Source organism: Macrotis lagotis, chromosome X, assembly GCF_037893015.1.
Source record: "Macrotis lagotis isolate mMagLag1 chromosome X, bilby.v1.9.chrom.fasta, whole genome shotgun sequence".
NCBI classification, from domain to species: domain Eukaryota; kingdom Metazoa; phylum Chordata; class Mammalia; order Peramelemorphia; family Peramelidae; genus Macrotis; species Macrotis lagotis.
The window spans coordinates 32,235,454-32,257,899 of NC_133666.1; the positions used below are offsets into that span (position 1 = coordinate 32,235,454).

The 22,446-nt window shown below is 40.2% G+C and overlaps 1 protein-coding gene across 1 annotated transcript in view; it reads left to right on the forward strand.

The window, feature by feature from the left end:
* The window catches only part of LOC141502789 (transmembrane 9 superfamily member 2-like), an 83,652-nt gene extending 66,036 nt beyond the window's left edge, over window positions 1–17,616 (forward strand). The window contains exons 13-17 of the mRNA XM_074207725.1: window positions 330–489; window positions 2,864–3,015; window positions 8,350–8,461; window positions 10,130–10,301; window positions 17,055–17,616. Of these exons, the coding sequence (XP_074063826.1) occupies window positions 330–489; window positions 2,864–3,015; window positions 8,350–8,461; window positions 10,130–10,301; window positions 17,055–17,122 (664 nt within the window). The 3' untranslated portion in view covers window positions 17,123–17,616. The remainder of the gene's footprint in view (window positions 1–329; window positions 490–2,863; window positions 3,016–8,349; window positions 8,462–10,129; window positions 10,302–17,054) is intronic.
* The last annotated feature ends 4,830 nt before the right edge of the window (window positions 17,617–22,446 follow it).

Genomic DNA, 22,446 nt, shown 5'->3' on the forward strand with positions numbered 1-22,446 from the left:
CCAAATAGTTACTTCTGGGGTTCTCCACCTCCAGAAACTTGACTTCCTTTTCCCATTTGATATCTTTTCTGTTTTTTTTTCCCTTTTGTCTTTATTTAAATAAAAAAAAACCCTTGGAAGCTGTTGCCTCTCACTATAAATTAACCGAATTTAAATCTTCACCATGTGGTTAATTGGTGGGGTTTGATTTCATACCAGTTGAAAATGTGACCTTGCTTCCACTCATTGCCTCTGTCCCACCAAAAACAGCTTTGCATTTGTATCAAATGTATCTGACATTTTTCAAAAACTACTTTCTCAACCATTTTTTTTTTACATTTTTCTTCTAGCATCGTCTTTGCCGATTTCTTCATCATGAATCTTATTCTTTGGATGAAAGGATCCTCTGCTGCCATTCCCTTTGACACTCTGCTAGCCATCCTTTCCATGTGGTTCGGCATTTCAGTCCCCTTAACATTCATTGGTGCATATTTTGGATACAGGAAACAGGTAAACTTGAGCAATATTCATTTGACCATTAAATAGCCTCTGAAAACCTATGTCTTTATTGATGTACTGCGGATAAGACGGTCTTGCCTTCTAGCATCTGGGCCTTCACTGCGGTACTAGGTTCTCCCTGGGGCTGTGCTGCTGACGCAAATCCCCGCCTCTCTCCACTTTAGGCAACAGTCTTCATGAGTAGCTGTGGCCGATCAAATTCATCATCATTCTACTGATGAGCTTCTCTCAGTTTAGCTAGGCTGGTTCTCTGATGAAAGACATATGGTCCATTGCCCAGCTTATAGGCAGAGCTTTCCTTGCCAGGCTTGCGCTCTGATGGCCTGATGTTTTTGAGCACAGGGTCACCTCCACATCGTGAAGAGGCATTGCAGGAGGACTTTAGGGAATACATCTGTGATCTGAAACTTTTAGGGGACTTTTGATGCCTACCATTTTATCAGTGTAGAGACTCCCTGCTGTAGATTGTAACTTGAGTCTTAAAGACTGGCAAAGAGTCATGCTCTCCAAGGTGGGGAGCGTTGAAATAAACCCAGGGAATTGGTGGCTTGACCTCCAGGGAGCATGTGGTTGACCAGTGAGAGGATGAGAAGAAAGGTCACATCCCACCCTTCTCTATTCCTTCTCTCCCCTCCTTTATAGTCAATCATGGGCTTGATGTTAACACAACTACTCTACCTGGTAGGTAAGAACTGACTAGGGCCAGCCACATGAGGGGCCCCTGTATGACTGTCTGCTGGCTAGTTGCAAATAATTAAATAAGTCCTAATTCTACTTCCCTCCCTGCCTTTTTTGGATTTTTTGTTTTATTTTGTTTTGGTTTTGGTGGGAGTGAGTAGCACAGGATGTCATCATGTATGGTTTGTGATTATCTGTTCTCTCCCCCACCCCTCCTGCCTCAGCCCTAAGGCCACCCCTTTTCCAAATTTCCATATTTCTGGTGAGGACACCATCGTACTCACACTGATATAACTTGACCCACCTCAGTGTCATGCTCATCTCCTCACTTGGCCTCAGTCCACGTGACCAAACCAAATATTGTTTCTTTTACCTTCAGTCGGAACCTTCTAAGTAACTGGTCCCTCTGCCTCAAGTCTCTTTCCAGTCCAATCCATCCTTCACTGGAGTGATTTCACAACATTGGAGTTCTGACCTTGTCAATGCCTTCTATAAACTCAAGTGACTCCCTATTGATTGTTAGCTCAAATATTATTTCATCTTTATCTCACCCCTTTTTAATATCTATTTTTGCATAAGTATTGCAATATCCCTAATAATTCACATAATAAGGTATATAGGTAATTATCAGTAAGTATATATTACACGTAGGGTTGCATGCCCCAAAAGTTTATACTACTAGGGATTACGTGATCTAGGCAGAGGGAAGACCAGGTCTTGTTGACTCCAAGCCTGGCCCTCAATCTATGGTACCACATAGTTTTTCTGTATATACATAAGATAGAAAAATGGCTACTTTCGGTAATACCAGAAAGCAAATAATTTGGAAATGTTTTAAAGAAATATTTTTTATTGGGGTGGCTAGGTGGCGCAGTAGATAAAGCACTGGCCCTGGAGTCAGGAGTACCTGGGTTCAAATCCAGTCTCAGATACTTAATAATTACCTAGCTGTGTGGCCTTGGGCAAGCCACTTAACCCCATTGCCTAGCAAAAACCTAAAAAAGAAATATTTTTTATTTCATCAAAGATAATTGTTAATGTTTACATTTTTCCAAATATGTTAATGTGTTTTCCAAACTATGGAATTTTAGAATCTTCTATATGATGTGGCAAAATTCAGAAAACATATTGTAGGAAAACTGACTCCTACTAGCCCAGGAATGCAATAGACGTATACAGTGGGCAAATGAGCCAAGGGATAGGAGCCAGAGAGAAGCAGCCATCCAAAGAGTTTATGGGCTTGGGGTTAGCTGATCCCACAGAAGGGAGAGGAGAGCAGGAGACTAAAAGTACAAATCTGGCCAGGTCTCAAAAGAATTATAGAAAGAAATAGTTGGAAGCTGTTGAAAAAAACTACATTCAGGTGGGACTATAATTGTGCTGGAGGACAGAAAAGAGCAGGTTGTACCTTATACCATCTGGATATCCAGTGGAACTTATTTCTAAAGAAAAACTCTTTGCCAGTAGGGACTGTTGTCTCAACTGATCAAGCATAGTAATCGGTCCTGTGAAATCTAAATATGATAGCTAAGTGGCTGTGATTATTGGCCTAGTTTAGACCTTGCTTCTAAAAACGGTAGCTCGAGTAAATAAGCACATGCTGTTTGGGCTTCTGTATGTACTCTGTGCTGATTATATTTGTACAAAGCTATTTTCATTTCATTCTATGCTGATTTTTCTCTTTAAGCCAATTGAGCACCCAGTTCATATAAACCAGATTCCTCGGCAGATCCCTAAGCAGTCCTTCTTCACAAAGCCATTGCCTGGCATTATCATGGGAGGCATTTTACCCTTTGGCTGCATTTTCATTCAACTCTTTTTCATTCTTAATAGTATCTGGTGAGTATTGATTCTTCTTCATTGGAGACATTTTTAATTGTTGCTTATTATTTGCTGAGTTCGATATTCTTGTGTTTTGGCGAATTTATCAATTCAGCGACAGTAGCCGCCTTATTCCCCCCATTGTCTAGAAATGAGGTATTACCCCCAAAGTAGATTTCCAGATAATTAAAGCTCATTCCTCACAACACTGAAACTTTTTTTAATCTTAATAGGATTTTCCCCAGTTACATGTAAAGATAGTTTTCAATACTGATTTTTGTAAATTTTTCTCCCTCCCTCCCTTTACCCCTTCCAAAGACAGAAAGCAATCTGATATAGTCTATACCTGTACAATCACGTCACACATATTTCCATATTAGCCATATTAACTAACACCAAGACTTTTTCAGCAGGTGGATGTTATTTCATATTCTTTTAAAATACATTTTTAATGTAATTTTTTTAGTGAACAAAAGTTCATCTTTTCTCTCTCCCTCCCACACACCCTCTCCACCCCACCCTCACTGAAAAAGAAAGAAAAACCAAATCTTTGTAACACATGCAGACCCAAATAAAAAGCACCAGGACTTTTACAAGGATCTTTTTGGATCAAAATCTTTTTAAAATGTAAACAGGACACTGGATATAGTTTAATCTTTTCTTCATGATTCAGGGTGATCATGGTACAACATCACTACTTATTTGGACAATTTTAGGGCAGTTTCTGGGGGTCTTTTTGTTTTGTTGTGAAGGGCTACCCCTCCAAAATATCAACTATCACTTCTGGGCTTTGCGAGCCTGCTTCTAACTGCTCCCCACCCACCCTCTTTCCCTTTTTTTAATGTGTCCTTTTAATCAGGAATGGCCTGGAAAAAAAAAACAAAACCTCTTCCCTGAGCTTGTTAGAATTACATGTAAATTCAGAGTCAGTAGCTCTGAATAAAGGCAGGAGGGCCTCTCCTGCAGAGTAGAGTGAAAGGACTTTAGTTCCCTGGCTTTGAGTTATGGCCCAAGCTCCAGGGCCTTTTTGTTTACTTCTTGGTTCTTGGCTGGATTTAGGCTGATGTTGCCAGGAACTGGCTTAGTTGGGGCTTCCTACTGTAGCTGGATTTGTGGAGATTGGGAAAAAGCTGCCCCCCTATGGAGGGCTGGTGTGTATGGAGGTGCTCTGTGTTGTATAGGATTGCCTCAGGCCTTTGCTCCAAGTAATTCTATCAAGCTGACCCCGGATCCCCTTTGAAACTGGGCCTAATAATGCTCATCAAGAGCCCACCTTAGCCTGAGCAAGCTGGAGGAGGTATAGAAAGTACAGAAGGTGTAGAAGGTAGATTGTTTCGAGTGACAAAGCCTTTAGCGTGGCTGCGAAACAGATGATGTGAATCACCTTTCCAGATGTTTTGGCGGTACAATCACTTGTTAAGCCAAAATTGAGAAATTCCTTAGAATTTAGTTTTTCTTGCCAATAAAAAAAAATATGTGCTTTGGTTATACTTGCCATGTAAGGAAATTCTACTGATTCCCCAGAATGAGACTGTAAACTTTAAATGTGATTTTTAAAAAATGACGTGTGCATCTATTAGTTTTTCCCTCCTCCCTGGACGACTTTTTAAAATTTGTACCTCATTTTCAATTGGTATTGCACTTAACAAAGGGGAATAGCAGTAAATATCAGCTGGAAATGGGGAAGGTGGGGTAAGTTGTTCAAATTTCTCAATGGGTTCTCAAAGCTCTTATTTGTGAGGATGAGAATGCTGGCCCACAGAACACCTGAATCTCTCCCTGTCCAAATGGCTGTACAACAATGGCTCCTGCCACAGAAGTTTCCACTTTCAGTAAGACTATTTTTAGGATCTAATATGTTCAGAATGACTGATAAAAATTGACCTGGGTAGTCAGGGCTAAAGAATTCATGCACAGTTGTATGGGGGTATTTTCCCTCACATTCCCCACTTTTCCAAACTACCCTGTGTCTGTGGAAGACCACACTTTGCTCGCAATCACTCAAGCCCACTGGCTCAGAATCACCCAGGACTCCTCATTCTCCTGCACCCCATGTAGCCAAGCAACTGTCAGATCTTGCTGGCTTCACCTGCACAATGGCTCTTACACCTAGCCCTTTCTCTTCACTCCCATGACTCATTAGCTCCCCCCCCATCATCTGTTACCTAGATTATTGCAATGACCTCTGCATTGACCTCCCTGCCTCTTGCCTCACCCTTCTCATAGAATTCCTCTGCCTTCAGCGAGATCTCCAATCATCCATTCACCTTCTGCTCTTAGTTTTTCTTGGTTCCTCCTAACTTTGAGTGCCTGGTTGCCCTCCCCAGACCTGCTCTGCAGATATCTGGATTTATTCCTTTTATATTTTTACTACCTATATTTGTATATGCACTTGTCTCCCCCATTCAGAGAAGGGATTGTTTTCTTCTTTGTCTTCATATTCCCAGTCACTAGCCCAGGCTACCTACATTTTATAGCACATACTAAGCATTTGATGAATGCTTGATTGATCTATAAAGAGAAAGGGGCAGGGTAAGGGATGGGCACATAGCACGGCCTTGTGGTCGAAATGTGAAAGATCTGCCTTCCAGTTCTGTCTCTGATCATCGCTCCATGACCCATAACAAATCCCTTGGGGATTTCTCCAAGACTCATTTTAACATGCCTTGCACATGTGTGTGTGTGTGTGTGTAAGACTAATGAACGTTTACATTCTTCTAGTTCTTTCAGTCTCTAATTTGCATATGTTTATATTATGTATTCCAATATGTTTTGTGCTAAATGTGTATTTGTAAATTCTTGTAATTAGAGTGGATATATGTTTTAGTTTGCACATTTTTCACTTAACATTTTAATTATTACTCATATATCACTGTAACCTTAATACTTGTCATTTTTGCTAGTATTCCATCATGTTAATGTATTCAAGTTTGCTTTAACATTTTATTTGGCACATTTGCCTCATTTTTAGTTCCCCTATCAATATGGGCTCATAGGCCATTAGATCTGAGACCAGAGATCAGTCATTGAATCCACCCCATTCATTTTACAGATGAGCAAAACCGAGGCCCTGCAGAGTCTGTGGTTCATGGAAGCTCATCGAGGAGGCAATGGCTCAGGGCCAGATGTTTTATGAATCTTTCCTTTGGTCTTATTACTGCCAGGAGATGAATGACTGGATCAAGACCTGAGCCCCAGAGCTCGTCCTGATCATACTGTTCTCCTTATCAAGACCCCCTTCCACAGTTCCTCTTTACCACTCCCAGCTCCTCTTCCAGACTCCTTCTTGTCGTTCAGCCTTGATTTCTTCCCATTCCCTTTCCTAGACTCTGGGGCCTCTGCTGGAACTTGCTGGGATATCTTTATGGAGGACTCCCCACCCTACCCCGCCCCCCAAACCTTGATGCTAACCCTTTTGTCTTCTTGATTCTTAGAATATCCTGCATGAATCTCCCAGCTGCTGCCTCCTCTGGAAAGCCTTTCTCAGCCCCCCCCCCTTTAGTTAGTATTGATTTTTGTCATGGTCTCTTTTTTCATTCTTTATTATACTCCTTTGGATACATATTATATTCCCTCTGCAAGTAGAATTGGACTCCTCCAAGGCTAGGTTTGTTTTAGTTTTGTCTCCCCCTTGCCCAGCACTTTCAGTAGATGTTTGATGTTTGTTGGTATATTGTTGAATGCTTTTACATGCATGTGAATGTATGTAGTAGCTGTATGTGTACGTGTATGTATATATATATGTTCTATAAATATACATTCATAAAGAGAGAGCCAGCTACTCTCTAGAAAGACTGAACCATTTTCCTCTGCATCCCTGTGTCCTCACAGCTCCGCCAATATTGGATTTGTCATTTTTATTTTTGAGATTTCAAGAGATGCATCAGGGTACCATGGTGGTGTTTTAATTTTCATTTTCAAAGTTGCTAGCCACCTGTGTATCTTGAAAATGTAAGTCAGAAATTGCACAGTTGTTTCTGAATCACTCATACCACACTGGCAAGGCCCCTGCTGTCATCTACTTGCCTCTGACATGTCTGCCTTCCTGTGGTCCCCAGGATGCCACCCACTGTCTTTCAATTGCATCCTTGACCTGCCAGGGTTTAGCATCTGCCATTTTCCATTTTGAAAAGTGAGTTGTGTCTCTTTCAGAGGGCAAAATCCTAATGCTGGTGGACTTTAGGTGAGAGCATATTGGAGAATAGAAGTGTGGGAAAGAGAGAGAAAATCAGTGAGTCAGTCTGGCAAGCACTAGGCCCTGGACATATTGGGGCTAGAAAGACATACATTAGAGACCCTGGCCTCAAAGTTCTTAACATTCTACTTGGGGGATAAAACAGGAACAAAATGAAATTTAGCTAGCATTTTAAGGTCTGCAGAGTACTTTTGATACATGATCTTTTGGGGGCCATACAACAATCCCAGAAGGTAAATATTGTCATTGCTCCCATTTTACAGCTGGGGAAAGTGGGGACAATGGAGGTAAATATCTTGCCCAGGATCATACAGCCAATAAGAATCTGAGGTTGAGTTTGAATGCAGGTCTAACTGACTCTAAGTTCAGCAATCTAATTAAAATTAAGAGTTGAGGGGAAGAGGGAATAAAGTACTAACCACTAAGTGAACCAGGAATAGCCTCTTTATAGGAGCTGGTGCTTAAGTCAAGCCTAGAAGGAAGCTTGGGATTTAATTTTCAAGAGGTGGAAGAGAAGAAGGAGAGCCTGGGAACCAAATCTGGGCCTTGGGATGATCTCCTTAGGGAAAAAGTTAAGGGGTGGCTAGGTGGCATAGTGGATAAAGCACTGGCCCTGGAGTCAGGAGTACCTGGGTTCAAATCCGGTCTCAGACACTTAATAATGACCTAGCTGTGTGGCCTTGGGCAAGCCACTTAACCCCATTTGCCTTGCAAAAATCTAAAAAAAAAAAAGTTAAGAGTTTAGATGCTGCATAAAGTTCCCAAGAGAAAGAATTAGTCTAGAAAGGTAGACAGACTGTCACAGACTTTCAATGCCATACTTAGGTGTTTATATTTGATCCTGGAAGTACTAGAGAGCCAGTGAAGCTTCTTGAATAGAAGAGTGCTGCAGCCAGATTTAGGCTTAGGACTGTCCACTTGTCTGGGAGCTGGAAGACCAAAGATAAGGTCATTACAGTAGTTCTAAGAAAAACAGCTGGCAAAACCCAGATGCAAAGTATATCCAGGAACAGGAGAGCAAATTTAGCAGCAGCCGAAATGGAACTGCTTTCACTCAGATTACTGGTTAGTTTGTTTTGAATATGACTGTGTGTGTTTGTGTGTGTGTTTTCAAGCTTAGAAATGGATTTTCAAATTTTACTGTTTTTGCTTTTCAGGTCTCATCAGATGTACTACATGTTCGGCTTCCTTTTCCTAGTCTTTATCATTCTTCTAATCACTTGCTCAGAAGCTACAGTCTTGCTCTGTTATTTCCATTTATGTGCCGAGGTAAAGACCAAATCTACTTTACTTTAGATCTGCATGCAGGGAGCATTCAGCAAATGACAGTTTGGTGCTAAAGTTTTTATTCTGAAAATGATTGGTGCATTCCGGAGGGGGGCAGGGGGGGAGTCAGGGGGGTGGCAGCAAGGGGAGGGAGTGGTCCTTAACCGTCAGGTTGATAGATTTTTTTAATGCTATCTTTTGACTCTAATGCAGTTATATAGTCAAAGCTAGACATGGAAAATAGAAACAGAATGCTGTTCTCTCTGGCTCTTCCTGCTACCTCCTATTAATCCTTAAACAAGGAAAGATAAGGGCTTGTCTGATATCGGTGGTATAAATAATTGCACCTCATCATCAGAGGCTCGGCTGTGAGGCCTTGGGGGTGGGGAGGCCACAGCCGCCTAACCAGGCTTGTGGCAATCTGCATCTGGAGAGGGGCTAGTCACTTTGATGAATTATCCTGCATTCTAGGAGCCTATGGGGTTCCCCTTGCTCTGGCCTCCCAATTAGCTACTGCAGGCTCTTTGTGGGTCAGAATACACTCTAAACCTTTGCCCACAAGCCCCTGGGTCTACATCTTCAAGTTTGTTTCTTTTCTATTTACTGATCAGCATATTCCAAAGTCAGCATATTAATAATAATAATATTAGCAATGTAAATAAAGAATAACATGTTTTCCTTAGGAATTTTGGATTTGTTTTCCCCCAAGACTATGCACACTCAGTTGGAAGGGTGGACCTTGGTGGAGATGACATGCAGCTGTCACCTCTGTGAAGGGGGGGATATCCATGCAATGAATATATGTGACTGAGATACATGTTCAGAGGACTGCTCCTGTCTTGGATGGTGCATATGCCCATATCATTGCTGCTCCCCATCATCCCTTTCTCCCCACTCAGAAACCCTTTCAGCTCTCCTGCCCATCTACTCAGCTCAGCAGAGGCAACTACTCTTTGTGGGATTTGTGCAGCCATTTTAGCCACCTACAATCGGCAAAACACAACCCTTTCAGGCCTTTCAGTTTGCTGCCTCTACCTGTTACCTTTGTCAGGTGCTAGGCCTTGTTTGTCTGTCTTGGTCAAGGTCATGTTTTCAGAGCCACTAGTCACTCATTTCTCCATCTTTTTTTCTCAGCAATAATATGGTGCGGTTGCAAAAAACAAACACAAATCCAGAATTGTCCTGGCAGCTTTGACCTGGGTTTGAGGAACTATTTTCTTACCTCGCTGTAGGCCTTAGATGTTGACTGGGGTCTGATGAGATCTAGCAATAGTTTTTTTAACGTTAAATATTTTTTTTTTGTTCCAGTAACTTAGGATATCTGGATTTCAGGGATGAGAGGGGAATGATTGAGAGGTGATCATTTTAGAGAAGAATTTCTATAGCATTTTCTTCTTGTGACCCATTCTTTTAGGGTGAAAACACTGACCAACCCTAGGTACTATATTTAGCCCCTTAATATTTCTGCAGAGCTTAAAGCATTTTAGGCCCTTATCAAATGGGAAGATTCTGTATATTAACAAGGACACACACAAGAAGGCTTTTCATTTTGCAAATCATGGGGTCTTTCCCATGGCAGGTTGGGTTTGGTATTTGTTGTAATGGCATTTGACCTTCCTCCTGTTGATCCTAGGTCACCAGATAACCCTTTCCCATTCTGCTGTATTTCAGGATTACCATTGGTGGTGGAGGGCATTCCTCACTAGCAGCTTTACAGCTGTTTACCTCTTCATCTATGCAATCCATTACTTCTACTCAAAACTCCAAATTACAGGAACTGTCAGCACCATTTTATACTTTGGGTACACGATGATCATGGTCTTAATTTTTTTCCTTTTTACAGGTAAGTGAAGAATGACCACATAGATATAAAATGCTTAGAGTAGCCCAAGAGCAATTAATTTATGGAAGGATAATATTGCAAAAAAAAAATTCCTTTCATTAGTTCTGTAACAGTATAGAAAATTCTGGGAAAGGTTAAGCTAGGAAATTCCTGTATTCTACATACAAGGCTGCCCTGCCTTCTTGAAACTGTAAGGAAATGTTCTTGTATCCTACACAAAAATTCACCTTTGAATAGAGACCAACTAGGAAAATTAACTGAAACGAACACCTTTTAAATAGAGTAGAAATTATTTTTATTCAACTAGATTGAGACCATAAATAGGAATCTTGACATATTGGGGTTATTTGGGTTTGGACTCAAATCCCCTCTTTTCTATTTTTCCCCACTTCAGAATAACTATATTGTGAAACTTAACTTTATATAACCAAAGTCTTAGTGATCGCTATTCAAACCTATTTACAATAAAAAAAAACCCCACAAACATAAACGTCAGTGTAATTTTATCAGCAGCTCTCTTGAAATGCCTTCCAAACTTATTGTGTATTCAGAAAAATGGAAAAACATCTCCATTGTTTTTATTATATGGTTCGAGCCAACTGTTCTGCCCGGGCTTTTTATTTTGCATGCTCTCAGAGAGGTTTTCCATATTTCTTTCTAGTCCTCCTATTTGTCATTCTTAATGACGATTCTAGTACTCACTTGCATCATGCCAAACAGTGGTTTGTTCAGTCATTCACCAACTGTTGGCTCTTAGGGTTTTGTCTCGATTTTCACTATTACAGAGAATGTAGCCATAACCATATTTTTCCAGAGATAATTCTTGAAATTTATTTCCTCATGGAAAATGATTTCCAACAGTAGAATGACTGGATCAAAGGGTCTGTTGAGGTTTATGGCTTGTTTTGTAACAGCAAAATCACTCTTCATCAAGTCTGGGTACCTGTTCCCTGCTGCCTTACCAGCATTACTATCATTTTTATTTTTGCCGGTTTGATGGGGATCAGGGGATACCTCAGAGTTGTTCAACTTTATGTTTGTTTGATTATTAGTGAGGTTGGACATTTTCCCAAAGGTTATTTTTTGATTTCTTTTTTTTAACAATCTGTTTTTCCTCCTTTGTAAATTGCCTGTTTATATCTTCTAACCATTTTTCTATTTGAAACTTGATAGATTTGTATTCTTTCTCCATAAATTCTGTATGTTAGATCTTGATCTTATCTCACTGTGAACATTTTACTTAATATTTTCTTTTCTTTTTTATTTAGTTAAACTGTTTTTCACAGTACAACATCCTTATATTTTTTATACCCATTTGTTCCTTGTGAAGTTATTTCCTTTACAAACACAGGTCATAATCCTTCCATGCTTGCTCCTGCTGTGATTTTCTTACAGCATCTAGAATTTTTTGAGAAGACCTGGAAGCCTCCCTAGGCATATTTCCCTCCCTTTGGAGTATCTGCAGCACTAGGGGGCTGGCTCTCACATCCTTTGTTCTTGCTATATGACTGGCCCCTGCCATCTCCTCTTTTTCAAAGCCATCCTTGATATATTGGTGTCACTCAGTATAATTCTTGGACATGAGTCATGGACAGTAATCTGCTGCAGTCGACTCACACTGACCTCGTATGGTAAAATAGACCCTCTAAACCTAGCTCCTCCAAATCTGGTTGCTGCTGAAAATTGTAGTAAAGGGGAATGATAACAAAAGAAACTCCGTGAAGACATCCTCAAACCCTCAAAATTTTATTTGAATAGAAAAGAATTTTTTTTAAATCATAGAATATTTATTTATTAAACTGCATGATTATTTTTCAGTGAATCTATACATCTAGACATTTTTTTCCTTTAAAAGGTCTTCCATTTTAGGGACATGGTCTTAGATTTATTTAGACCACCATTAGGGATTTTTTTCCCTTATGTACAATTGATAAAGATTTATTTCCCGTCTATATTTGAGATAAATAGACTGGTGTGTTTTCTGCTTACTTTTAAAAAAATATTTTCAAAACCCTCATTGAACTAGTTAGAATTTCTTGTATTATGAAGCATAGGTCCAACTTTTTTCCCCACCATCTTGCCATCTAGATCACCCAATAACATTTTATTAAATTACAATTCCTTTCCCCAGTGTTTGCTGTCAAAAAGTTAATCAAACACTCACCTTTTCTATCTATTTGATTCTGTTTCTGGGCTTTCCCCCACGAGTTCGAGTCAGGACCGCGGTAAGTACTAAAGCAGCATTTCCCCACGCATGTCATTCTCAAGTGCACTTGTTGATTATCAAGGATCTGTTAGAAAAGGGCAGTGGGCACTGGGAATGGGGAGGGTAGGCATTGGTGGAAAGAGGATTAAGAAGTCCTAACCTCTAGATAGCCTTGAAATACATTAGGAGAACTGGGTGAAAGGAAGGTTCCTTCCTGGTTTATCTCTCTCACTTCATAGAGGAAGAATTTAGGACTAGAGAAGCTCAGAGGGGGAAGGTGACGTGCTCAAAGTCACACAGCGTATTCATGGCAGAGTTAGTACTAGACCCGAGTGTAAGAAAATATTTCTGCTTGGAGCTGAACAGAACTCAATTTAGGGTTTTGCCTCTTTAAAGTGTCAATATAACACTTGAATTAATTTTTTTTTAAATTTGCTATTTTTTTCCCTTTTTCTCCTTTAAATTTTGTTTTTAAAATAAATTTTATTGTGACATTTTAAAAATGTCACTAAAAATTCTTTCCGGTATCTTTCTGCCTCCCCCTCCAGAGTCTTCTCTCATAAAATAAATATATTTTAAAAAGGGGAAAAAAACCCAGCAAATTCAATGAATACATTTAGACTGAAAAGATATACAAAGGAGAGTGAAGGGCGGGGGTGGCTCCTCATAGCTATTCTTTGACTCAGAAAAATAGTGACCATGGGGAGCAAAGCAGTTGAAAATCTTTAGCTAAAACCCAGCTATTATACAAACCCCCCTCCTAGCATCGTCATTGATTTTTCATTCCTCAGTCATTTTAAAATGAAAAGTCAGCTTGATTCAGTTTTAAATTATTAGAAAGTTCAAATGGAATTGTACTCAAAAGCTGACTTCAAACTGGGCAAATGAGAGCAATTCCAGGGGGGGACACCCTATAGATTAGTTAGAAATGCATTAATTATATTTTGAACCAAAAAAAAGCATGCCAGTATGCCACCTTCACCTTGAAGGTGAAAAGTGGTAGATTTAAAAATAGAAACTTAAACCTTTGTAAATGATCTTCATAATTTTAAGTGGTTCAACCTTTTCTATAATGACACTGTAGTTGTCTTTGGAGATAAAAAATAAAATCCAGTCATTCTTTATGTTTAAAGTTAAGAATTTATCTTTTTTTATTAGTATTTTAGGTGTTGAAATTATAACAATGGATTCAGCTCCTGTAGTAAGTCAGACACATGCCTTTGTTTCACCGTGCTAACCTAACCTATATAATTTGATGAGAATTCTGCTTTGAATGGGATTCCCATGAAACATTTGTGGCTAATGCCTATACTTTACTAGCATGTGATATGATTTGTGGTGGTCATAAGATTTTATTTGTGACTCATTGAAACTTTGAATTTTAAGAAAGATGTCAAAATAATTTGTCCTATTGTGCTATTTCATGGCCATAAGGCATCAGAGGACACTGCAGAAGCCAACAGTAGCTTGCAAGCTCAAAGACTGCCAAGGATTTACTTTAATTTGAGCTACCTTAGATACTGCAGGTCTGTATGTAACAATTGTAAATTGACAAGCTTGGCGTAATGATCAACTCGCTCTCTCTGGTTGAGCAGTAAATTCAATGTTTGTATGTGCCCACCTGATTTGTTAGGTATGCACAATAACAGTCCCTCAAAAAGACCCAGCTCCATAATGCCTTTCTGCCTATTTGACTATTCTTTGCAGAATGACATTTGGTGCTTCTGGTGAAATTGTGTGTTGAATTTGAGGAGTGAATTGGGACTGGGAAAACGAAACTAATCTACCTGTAAACCATGTGCCCAGCATAGAAATGGCACATCATATCCAGAAGAGCAATGGGTATGGAACCCAGAAGGCCTTAGTCCAAATTTTAGCTCTGCCAGAATTGTGACCTTGAGCAAGTAGTTTTATTTTATTTTATTTTTTAAATTGAAATTTTTATTTTTCCATTTACATGCAATGGTAGTTTTTCAACATTCATTCATTTGCAGGTTTATAAGTTTCACATTTTTCTACTACCTTCTCTTCCCTCCCCTCTTCCCCTTGGCAGTGATTGGTTTGATAGAAGTTGTACATATACATTCATATACATACATATATATATATTAGTCATGTTGTGAAAGAGGAATTATAACTAAAGGGAAAGAAAAAGTCATGAAAAAGGAAGGAAAAATATAAAAGAAATTTTAAAAATGTGAACACAGTATACATCATAGTTGATCATCTCAGTGTTTTTGCTAACATGTAGGATGTACTCTTGGTTCTGCTCACTTCATTCAGCAACAGTTCATTTAAGTCTTTCTAGGCTTCTCCAAAGTCCATGTTCATGATTTCTTACATAACACTAGTGCTCCATCACATTCATACACTAGAACTTGTTTAGCCATTCCCCAAATGATGGGCATCCCCTCAATTTCTAATTTTTTTGCCATTACAGAAAGAGCAAGCAAGTTGATTTAACACACTCTCTGGGTCTTGGTGTTCCTCCTCTTTAAAATAATGGGTGATCCATCCCATAAGTTCCAGAGCTGCCTATTATTCAAATGATATTAATATATGGCCTTAATAATCCTGAAGCTATGTAAATGTGCTTGTTTGGTGTCACACCCCTCTGTCTTGTGATCTCTTTTTAAATCGCAATATTGAAGGGACATTGTTATTTGAAATGAAAATGAACTTAGCTTCCAGACATGCTTTGCCTCAACTCATTCTGCTTCCATCTATCAGCAGTGCCTCCCCTCTCTCTCTGCTTTGTTTGTGGGAACAGTCTTTATTGGAAACCTTCCAGGCTTCTGCAGGGGAGGGAGCCCACACTCCCTGCTTGAACCTCTTGAGCTGTTGGGGTACCTGACATGAGTATTTTGTGAGCATATCTTTTTCCCTCAATCAGATGGCATAGTCATTCTTGAGGGCAGAGACCCTGACTTAGGTTTTTTCTTTTCCCATAGTAACCAGAAGAACATGAGTAGAGTGGGAAGGCTTCTCTGCCCCAGAGGTTATTAAGGGTCCAGATCCTTGATCTGAACCACCTTTCTTCTTTCTGCTATGCCCTTCATTCACAGATCTTGATGAAGCACCTGCTAGCTGAAGAGCTTTGTGGGGGCGAGTCATACAGAAGACAGGACCTGCTCTCACCTCAAGGAAATTATGGTGTCATGGGGCATAAATCTATTCTGGAGTCAGGAGGACCTGAGTTCAAATCCAGCCTCAGAAATTTATTATCTATGTGACCCTGGACAAGTCAACCCCAATTGCCTCCTCCAAAAAATCAAAACAATCAAAAAATGTGTGTGTGTGTGTGTGTGTGTGTGTGTGTGTGTGTGTGTGTACACACTTTGTTTCTAATGGGGATTATATTTAAGTGAAACAAAGAAGTATGAAGAATTTTGAGCTTATATGAGGAAATGATAGCTATATGGGAGCAATCAAGGATGGCTGTGGGTAGGACCAATTGAGCTGGTCCTTAAAAAATGGGTAGGGTTTCAAAGGGTAGAAGAGAGGAAGGGAAGGGAATTCCTGACATAGGAAACCAAGGAAGATACTAGATAAGAGCTGGAAAGGGACCTTAGAAGCCATCTAGTCTAGTCCTCCCATTTTATAGATAAGTAAACTGAGACCCATGGAAGCTTTCACGAAGGTCACCCAGATGTAGCAGTGGCTGCTGAAGGATTAGAACTAGGGTCTTCTGAATCCAAATGCAGTGCTTTTTCCAGTCTATTCTGTCAATCCATACAAAGGTTTGTGATCAGGATATGGCCATTTGTATCCATTTGAATCCATTGGGATTCTCCAGACAGTACCCCTTCCCAATTCCTCAATTAATGAGACTAGTGTCCATGTGAAACCGAGAACTTGTTAACTGGGTTAAAGGGGAGATGCAAAAAAAGGATCATTTTGACTTCTTCAATAAAAGATTTTTTTTTTTGCTAAGAGGCAGCTAAACTTTAGTGAAGTGAAATCCCACTTCTGCCATGTGCTAACTGGGAGGCCCTGGGCAAGTCATTTAAGCCTAGTTCTTGAGAACTGGGCAACTCCCAAGATCCTGTGTTATAGTAGAGGGGTTGGAGGGATGGAGCAGGAGCACTTCAGAAAAGCTCCATTATTGGGCTCTTGAGTTGATGGTCCAGGATTTTGCTACCTTACAGAACAACAACAATGATAATAATAATAATAATAATGGCCATCATTTGTCTAGCCTCTAAGATTTGCATTTATATAGATCGAGCTTAGTCTGTGTGGGAGGGATGTGCTATTATTAATCCCATTTTATTGATGATGAAACAGGTGGAGTAACCTACCCAAGGTCACAGAGCAAATAAATATCAGAGACTGGTTTTGAACTCTTCTTCCTGATTCCCCAGCCCAGAATTCTATCTACTCTACCACTTATGGGATTTCCTGAAATTATTCTCCAGTGCATAAGTCATGAGCTGTTTTGGGCATCAGTAGCCCCTTTAGAAATTGCCATGCTTTAAGATTTTCAAGAAAACAGCCATGATTTGTAAGAATTGCTACTAACCAAGATATTTTTCATCTCATTTCAGGGACCATTGGATTTTTTGCTTGCTTCTGGTTTGTTAGCAAGATTTATAGTGTCCTGAAAATCGATTGAAAAGTTGCTGAGAGGTCTTTCCACTCCTTCTTGCCATCAAGTTCTTAAAGAAATGTTAACTGTTGAGTAAAGAAATCTGTTGCAACCTCAGAGTTGAATAGTTTATGTGGCATTAAACACCATTCTTATAGGGGGAAAATGCCTTTGGGGAGGAAGGTTTATACTTAATTTCTTAAAACAATTTTCCATTGAAGGGGGTTTAATTTAAGACAGTAAAAGTGGCTGAAAGTTTCTTTCGAAACGAACATGAGGCCTCTGGTAGTCTAGTCTCACTGGTTTCTCCCTCTTCTTCTTGTCCCCTCACCCCCTTTGTTCTGCACAAGTGGCTACTCCATCAAATGGGAATTTTTCTAACTCACAAATTGACCATGCCTTTTTTCAGCCCTTTGTAGTTTGGTGATTTCATTTGAGTTTAGCAAGATGTTAGAACTGATGAAATAGCAAGCACTGCTGTCTCTATCATTCAATTAAACTGCATACTTCTTGCTTCAGGATCTGGCCTCTGTTTATATTTGATTACTGGTCACTGGTGGATTTGCCGAAGCTTCAGATTTAACCTGTATAAGTAACTAGGAGTGAGTGGACTAGCTTACATTTCATGCTGCTTGATTTATTTTGAGACTTGGGAGGAATTCATATAGGTATGTAGACACACACACACACAAACACATCTCCCTCTAAAGGCAGAATCCTAAATGTTTAAGGAAACAGAATGGCTCATTTCTCAGGGTGTAGTGAGTTCCCCTTGACCAGAGGCCTTTATTTGGAGGATGAATAGCTCTTCTCAGGAATGTGGCAGGAATTTCATGTTTTAGGTTAGCCTATATAATGCCTAACATCCCTTTTGACTTTTTAAGTATCTATCAAACTTGGAGCCACCAATCTAATTGGACATCCCATTTTACATAGCAGAAAACTAAACTGAGGCTCTCACTACCTCATCCTTGTGTTCTGAAATGACTCCTGCCCTCATGGGGATTAGGGCCCCACTGGCTATCTACTTTAGCAGAAACCCTCTCTTGGTATACTCATTCCCATCTGATTTTCCCACTTTTGACCTATAGGCCATCCCTTTCTCTTCCCTCAGAAGATGTGAATGGGGAGAAGGATGCTGGGGCTGGGGTGGATTGGGTGGAGCTGATATGGTCCATAATGTTGGGCATCAGCCGGATTCTCACTAGACTCATTAAGTCAAGGTGTTTATTCTAACTGTGAGGGAGGGAGGGCTTTATTTTGGGAATTGCTCTCCTAATTGAATTACAAGGGAGCATCTTTATTTGAAGAATTTTCCTTTACTTTCTCCTCTAAAGCAATGCTGATAAGGCATTCCCATTATGTAAGTGTGGTGTATGTTGTTCATCTGTTTTTCAAATACGGTCAAAATCAAAGTCTCAGCCACTTCCAATTCAGATTTGAAATTAGACTTTATTGAATTTACAGAAGAAAACAGCAAAGATAGTATAATAGTATATTTAAAGACATAAGCATTACTTAAGCTACTTTAAATACATTCTTCAAGCAGGATTCCATTCTCTGTCCAAGAAAAGTGTGCTGAAAACCTTTTATAAATGATTCAATTAAAACAAGCCTACTGCTCTTTGACAGAGTACCCCTGCCTACTGGGCCAACTTAGCTAGGCAAAAACGGCAAAGTGGGCAGCATGGTGTAATGAAAAGCACTCTGGACTTGGCCTTAGTTCATGTCTTGTCCCATGGCTAGCCTAGTGCTCAAGAAATGTGAGTTGCTCTTATGTAAGGAGGTGATTTGGGTGTGGGGGGATTTCTTTTGGTGGAAGGAAGGAAGGAAGGAATGCCCAATTTGTGCCGTTAAGATATACTGTGCCTTTGGGAGCTTTGTCCCCAGAGTTGGACCGAATTTTGTGTAAAGGCACTTCTATTAGAAACAAATTTTAACATCTTTAAAAATTACCAAAAAAAGGAAATGAAAAATCCATATAGTAAAGAGCATAAACGTCTGTTATTTTCTGGCTCAGAGAGCCTCATATGGAATTTGGTTCTAAATCCAGGTTTTTAAATTGAGGAGGACTCAATGGAGATAGAAGTCATATTTTTTCTTTTAAACCTAGCAGTAGCAAAAATCATCGAATTCTCTTTTTTTTTCTTGTGTGATGCAAGTGATCTAGAGGCCAGCCATGCCCACCCTCAATTAATGGTAGGACCTCCCCATTCACCTTGCATTATGCCTCTGTGTGTGTGTGTGTGTGTCTGTGTCTGTGTGTGTGTGTCTGTGTGTTGTCTATGTCTGTATCTGTGTCTGTGTGTCTGCCTTTGAATAGTCTAGGGAAATTGAGGTGCACACCATTGGTACAATGCAGGCTGGAGGGCTTGTGTGCTAGAAGATGGGCAGAGTCAAAGGACTTGGGTAGTTTTAGGGGGGACAGGGGAGCACTTTAGGTCTCATAGACCTACCCCCTTCTATTACAGGTGGGAGAAATGTTCATAGAAGGTAACAAATTTCAAAGATCTGGTTGGAGTCCTTACCAGAACTCAGTTGACACACCATGACCCAATTCATGCCAATTGGACCATGTCATTGTTTCAGTGACATAAGTAAGAGTGTGGTGGACTGGGGAGAGGGTGTGGAGGGCATGGTTTTTCAAGAATTACCAGTGGAAAAAAGACAAATTTAAGAAAGTGTATTCCTGTGGAATTCGTTGTTAAGATTTGTCACGCCCAATTGATTCCAGGATTCCGAAAGCTAGGCTTGACTGGACAAGCTTTATTTTGAACACATCTGTGTTGGTCAAATGCTAGATGGACAGATGTTGACTGGGCCTAGGCAGTGCCAAGTGGTCTCCTGTTCAGGTGCCCCCAAGAGGCCCCTCCCAGAAGGGCAAGTTATACTTGGCTGTCCATTTTGTTGTGCTGTCAATGGGAGGGAGGTGGTGGGTGACAAGTGCCCATTGTATGTGGACAATGCCGGCTAGGCCTTCAATCGACACTATTAGCTCATGTTGATAACCAGTTGTCTTAGAATGGGGTTCACCTCCATAGTTGGCCAGTAGCTTAAAAATAAACCCTGGAGATAGCCTTCAAATGACACTGACCCTTTAGTCATGCTTGAACCCCTTGACTCTGTTCTAAACTTATTTGAAAAAAGCAACTGAGCTGTTCTACTCCAGAAATTGAGAAATGATTGAACCCTCCCCTCTTCCAGGAGCTCTCCTACCAAGATGTGTTCGCTGTCCATATAAGTAAGCAACTAGCTACACGGACACAAATTCTAATATTTAGCACCGTCATTGTCAAAGAACACTTATAATAATAACATTAATAATTGTAATAGTAATAGTAATAATAGCAATTCACATTTATATAGAGTTAAGGTTTGCAAAGCGCATTATATACATTAGCTAGTTTGGGCCTCACAAACACCCCTAGGAAGGAGATGCTACAGGTGGGAGCCCTAGTCTATGTAAGAAACAGGCTCAAAGGCAAAGCAGTTGACATGCTTCAAGATATATAGCTAGCAGGTGATATACGTGATATCGGGAGGCGGGATTTGAACCCAAGTCTTCTTGCCTCCAAGTCTTTGCCATTCTCCTGTAGCATGCTGCCTCTCATGTAAAGCCCAAATTATAAGCCATCCTGTTGACTTCCACCTTCTAGATGTTCAGTAATCAATGGACCAAGCAAACCTTTAGTGACTTTGGAAGCTACCATATTTTCTGGGGTATAGTCTCCCCTTGACACTGGGATTCTAAAAAGTGGTTGGGGGGGGCAGGGTTGTCTCTACCAATTTGGAAAGTCAATGATTTTGATGGACCCAACAGAACCAAACAGGTGGGCACCTCAAGTTCCAAGCCCTCACCTACCCACCATCCAGTCACAGGCTCAAGTTGGGAACCCAAGGAAGGAGAAGGGGCTGTGTGAGCCAGTGATTAGCTTCCCTTCCCCCATCTCAGCAAGTGGTAAGCAGCAAAAAGTCTGCTTCAAGTCTTTGCTCAAATAAGGAAGAAAACACATTTTGCTGGAGTATTCCCTCTTGGCAGCAAGGCTGCTATTTCAAAGCAGGAAAAACACCCAACAACCTAAGTATGAGGGAAATATTTCTTGATATTTTTCATCTCAAAATGTGCATGGGGGGGGTAGGTTACTGAGCTTTAACTATAGTAGTATTAGCGCCATCTTTGCTTCATCTTAAGAATCACTGAGAATTTTACTTTTTATCACACTAGCTACCACAATGTTTCTGCTCTAAATGGTGGGGGCAATTTAAACATTTTCAAGAGATTTGGGGCAATCTAGATGAATTTCTGGATTATCAAATCAAAGGGTTGGAAAGAATTTCACTATCATCTTGCTCAATCACCTTATCTCACAGATGGGGAAACTGAGCACAGAAAAGAAATGATTTACTCAAGGTCACAGAGATGACCTTCATAGAGTTGAAATTGGAAAACCAGAGCCTTTGATTCCAAATCCAGCACTGGAAAAAAAGTTAGTTCAGTTTTTTTTAAAAATCTCTTGTTCAGCTAGAGATGACTTTTATAATTGTATAGACAACATTTTGGGATGAATTAGGGGGCAGAGTTTAGTTTCTACCCTTCTAAGTCAATCTTTGGTCAAAAAAGGCATCTGATTTAATTTTGGCTTGGGGAGATGGGAAGATTTAGAACATCTAATGCCCACCATAGTGGGATTTGAATAGGACCCAAAGAGAGGTGAATTTTTGCATCTCTCCCAACCTCTCCCAGATTGGCCACAGAGAATTCAGCAAAATATTGCTTTCAGTGCCACATGAATGTGTTGCACACATCTGAAATGAAATATTATTTCAGGTTGACCAAGGCCATTTCACATATCACTATCCTTCCTCTCTCTGAGTCTTAGTTTTCCCAATCTCTAAAATGGAGATAATACTTATATTAGGGGTCTTGTGGCGAAGACAATGCTTTGTAAGGCCCGAGATGCCATATAGGATTGATTATTATTATTATTATTCTCAGAATTTGATAGAAATAACCATAATTCACTCTCTCAAATTCCTTCCAAGCCATGCACGCCCTCCCCCAGAAGGCCACAGGTGTATGCCAAATTGCCTTTTTCTGGTTACCCAGATACAAAGGTTGAGTTCTTTACCTTCCCAACTCTGGCTGCTCTTTGGCCTTGGTACGTTGTACCTATCCATCCAGCTATTCCACCTCCCAGTCTGCAGTCACTTAATTGCCTTCATATCCCCCCCCCTTCCTCCTGTCTCCCTCCTCACTTACTGGAAAGGTCACGGGCTTTCAGGTACTTGCAGATCTAACTGTCAGCTGCTGGATTCCTTGGGGAAGCGTCTCACCCTTGGGGTTCACCTGC